This window comes from Anneissia japonica, unplaced genomic scaffold (assembly GCF_011630105.1).
Source record: "Anneissia japonica isolate Jap-2015-1 unplaced genomic scaffold, ASM1163010v1 scaffold724_len3256291_cov202, whole genome shotgun sequence".
NCBI lineage: Eukaryota > Metazoa > Echinodermata > Crinoidea > Comatulida > Comatulidae > Anneissia > Anneissia japonica.
Window position 1 is genome coordinate 1,864,667 of NW_022744966.1, and position 4,150 is coordinate 1,868,816.

General features: G+C 35.7%; 1 protein-coding gene across 1 annotated transcript in view; it reads left to right on the forward strand.

The window, feature by feature from the left end:
• LOC117119773 (synaptotagmin-7-like) overlaps positions 1 to 4,150 on the forward strand; it is a 32,891-nt gene extending 28,741 nt beyond the window's left edge. The window contains exons 3-4 of the mRNA XM_033264662.1: positions 1,044 to 1,208; positions 1,667 to 4,150. Coding sequence (XP_033120553.1) covers positions 1,044 to 1,208; positions 1,667 to 2,004 — 503 coding nt within the window. The 3' untranslated portion in view covers positions 2,005 to 4,150. The remainder of the gene's footprint in view (positions 1 to 1,043; positions 1,209 to 1,666) is intronic.

Below are 4,150 nucleotides of genomic sequence, written 5' to 3' on the forward strand. Positions count from 1 at the left end.
TAATTAAAAAAATGCTGTGGGAGAAAGCAAAAGCTAAAATGTAAACGTAAGTTAACAGCCCAAATATGTATCATCCGCCTATGACCAAATCAATCAGTAAAAATAAATAAACCGACCATCTTCCTAAGCTAGAATTTAATCTGAAGCATTTTAAATATATTCCATGGCTTAAGTAGAACTTAGTAAATAATGATAAGATCCGCAAATAGCTTCACACTTACTAAACCAGAATCTTTGGTTTGAATGATTTTTCACCGAACCACAACCTATTCTCAAATGCTAAAATATCAAATGCTATTCATAATAGTCACTCCCATGATCAAAATAAACCTGGAATCCCCATTAGTATAGAAGCAATAAAACGTAAAACTTATAATTCCTGAACGCTTGAGCCGCGGTGTACAGACACGCTGTTTACGAGATAACATTGCATTGAACAACTTCCAAATTGACTACCTTCATATTGCACCAATTCCCAAACTGTATTTATTTTATTGAACAGTAAATATATCAGCCAAAAAAAAATAGCAATATAGTATACTTGTAAATCATATTGCTTTTACAAAGATCATGGTTTCTTCCATTAATGTATAAGTTCAAGTGCTGACGTCATCGCTTGATCAATGACGGCTCTGAGATTTAGTCTAACGCTACCGCTTACATCAACTATACTAAAACTCATTACGACTTCTACAAACAACGGCTGATCCTGTCAACGAACACTATACTGTCGGATATATTGTGGGTCTACATTAAACTTGTAACTATATTAAGTGTTGTGAAAATAGAACTTGATAGTCGCGAGATTGGTTATGGGTTTGTAAAATACGGTAATAATTAACCTTTGAATAAATTATGCTATCGTGACAATTATGTAAAAATCTTGATTATTAATTCATGTGACGTACATTCAGACGAAGGTTAAAGTACCAGACATCCGGTTACATCCGGTAAATTTATGTTTAAAAACTATGATTATCGTTTTTTTTTTTTTTTTTTTTTTTTTTTTTTTTTTTTTTTTTTTTTTATTTTGTTTTGATATTAGGTACAATCGTTGGGTTCGTTAGGCAACGACGGTGAGGATGAGGAGAGGGCTATGGGCAATTTGTTTCTGTCGATTGAATACCAGTCTTTAGCCAATCGAATTAAAGTGATGCTAAGGAAAGCAGCTAGGCTGACACGAACCAACAAACTGCCTGGAACAGCTGGTAAAGAACATTATAATTAGGCCTATAATAAAAAATACTGTATGATTAATTTTGATAGCAATGATTAGACGACAACTATAATAATAATAATAATAATGATAATACTAATACTAATAATAATAATAATAATAATAATAATAATAATAATAATCATTATTATTATTATTATTATTACTATAGGACCAATAGATGGAATTATATAGTGCAAATCAACAATTCTTTTTCGACAAACAAAAATTACCAATGGTAGATAATGAGATCATTTTGACGATGATTCCTTTTTCATGATCACTCTGGCTTCGGACCGTATGCGCAAAATGTGTGCTTCAATAATGTCTTGATCATGCACATTAATCGGTACAAGATTTGAACCAGACGAGTTAATACTAATTAGGGTACGTATAAATTACTAAGTCATCGATCCTCGCACTCACTTTCCTTACTATTTCTTTTTTCAGATCATTATGTGATTGTAAATCTGCTCATCAACGGTCGGACAGTACAGACGGAGACAAGTCGGTCGATAGTCGGTTACTCTCCCATCTGGAACCAACCATTTCTCTTCCATCTTCACAATGATGAAGACATTAAAAATTACTCATTACAGCTTATCGTGATGAAAGATCGATTTTATCGGCCTAAGAGCGAGGGTGGTGTGCTAGGTCAAGTTTCAATCGGTCTAAATAGTAATGTAGAGACTGGACGGACACACTGGTCAGAGATTATGCAGCCAAAAAGAGCCGAGGTGGCGCTGTGGCACCGAATTATGCCCCTACAGCACGGATCCCCACCGTAGATATGATGATTGATTTACTGTATACAGAATTCCATCCCTTAGTTTGAGTCTGTAGCCGGCCCACAGACTCATTTAGTACTGTTAGTACGTAAAAATGATGGTAATAAGTGTATGTATTGAGTGAGATGTATGTATTGATCTACATTATATTTGTTTTGCTTATTTATTTCTTCTCTCTCTGCCATTGTGAGTGGCGACAATTCCTTTTTATAGTCATACGGACGTAGGACGTAATACTATGTGGGTTTTAAAACAGATCTTACGGACGACGAAATATAGCGTAGGCCTACACTTCGCCTTCATCTACTGTATTAATGAATTCGATGCTGTATTTTATAGAGCATTTAATTGGCTTTCGCAGTGTTTCATCTTTACTATTAGTATCGTCATAAATGTTTGGTGTATTTGCGATATTTTACAAAACCTTGAATAGAGTTGCAGAAGGTTTGAGACGCTGAATGGTTACGTTTGATTTGCTATGCATTCATACTGCACAGTTTGGAGCAAACATTTAGCGCGGCGCAAGGGTGACTTTTTCCAAATCCAGCGCGTCGCCGTGCCACTTTTCCACACCCAGTTAGCCGTACGTTATTCCGCATCCTGGTCGCCGCACGTATGGCTATATTTCCTGTTGATGTTACTATTATACTGATGAGAGGTGATCTTTAACAACATTAAAATGCGTGGGTGTTTATAAAAGATTGAATTCGCACAATAACACCAAATTAACTGTCTCTACATTGATGTCACGTGGAGTACCATTCGGGGTGTGGTTCCCAATTAATATTATTCAATGACGTCATAAACCGTCTCAAAAGGTTAACACAAAAGTGTTACACGAGCGATTAAGGTATATTTAAAATAAATTACTATAGACGGTACTTTTGTGTTATTAGATAGACGGTACTTATATTATAAACGATAAACGTAATATTATTAAGAATCAATTATTTAAATTGAATCAACAAACACAAAGTAGGCCTATGTCAAGTTACTATCGCAGTGATTATTATAGCTATATATCCACCGTTGTAGAAAATCAATGTAATGTGATCTCTGATGAGGGGCATTTTTGTCACAATATTATCCCACGTAATAACCATGTATTATATATCAATGCCAATGGAGTTATAATTAGTAGCGCATCTATCCGGCCTATATGACCGTCTGTAACGACAATTGTTTAAAGATGGACAACTTGAAAAATGAATGTTTTAGTAATATTCCAGGGGTGTATCCAGGATTTGTTCTGGGTGGGTCGTGATCACAATTTTTTGGACCTTTTCAGTGGGAGACAGGAAAATCGATTACAGCGCCACCATCTTGAAACGGATGGCAGGCTCAGTTTTAGAATTGCTGGAATTGAGATAGATTACGTCACGCATTTGGCAAGGTGTTTGGACTCATTGCTGGTACCTCAATGCATTTTCATTTGTCATTTTTGGGGGTGGGGGTCGTACGACCTTCCTGACCCCCCCCCCCTTGCATACACCCATGTATTCATAATGTTTCTTAAACAGTGAATGTTTAAAACATGCCTAATTGGATAACGATAGTGGTATTAACATTTTTAAGCTTTCAGGAAAAGCATTTCTTCGAACTGATGATTCACGTTGAGGTTCAGTCAAGGTAGCCTAGTTTAATATATCTTGCATTAGTACTCAAAATATATTAGGTGTCATTTTTGCAAAGGAATTCCTTACGGATACATTTCAAACCTGTATTTTGATGAAATCAAACTTTACGGTCATCGAACCGAGAGAAGATTTAATGGCCGACACACTCACGGGATACTCGCACACTTGCGTGGAAAGCGCGTAGGCCACGGCGCTCAGAAGAATGTGCGGGCTCACTCTTTAATCACATTAAATGTACACTCTTTTGCCGAGTTTTATGTGATGATATTATGATGTAAGCTATTTTTACGAATCCTTAGTGCGTGGGCGTGCGTGGTGTGTTAGAGAAGGCTTTATTGGAAAAAAAAATATTTAAAAATAGATTGTAATTTTATATTTCTATATAAGATGTCTACTTAACAGAATGATTATTTGAAATACCAGAAGTCCACGGTTTCCATTTTTATATGGTGTTGATGTTGAGAAACGGATGCACTTAAACGTAAACTAATAAAGCTGACTGATGTTAA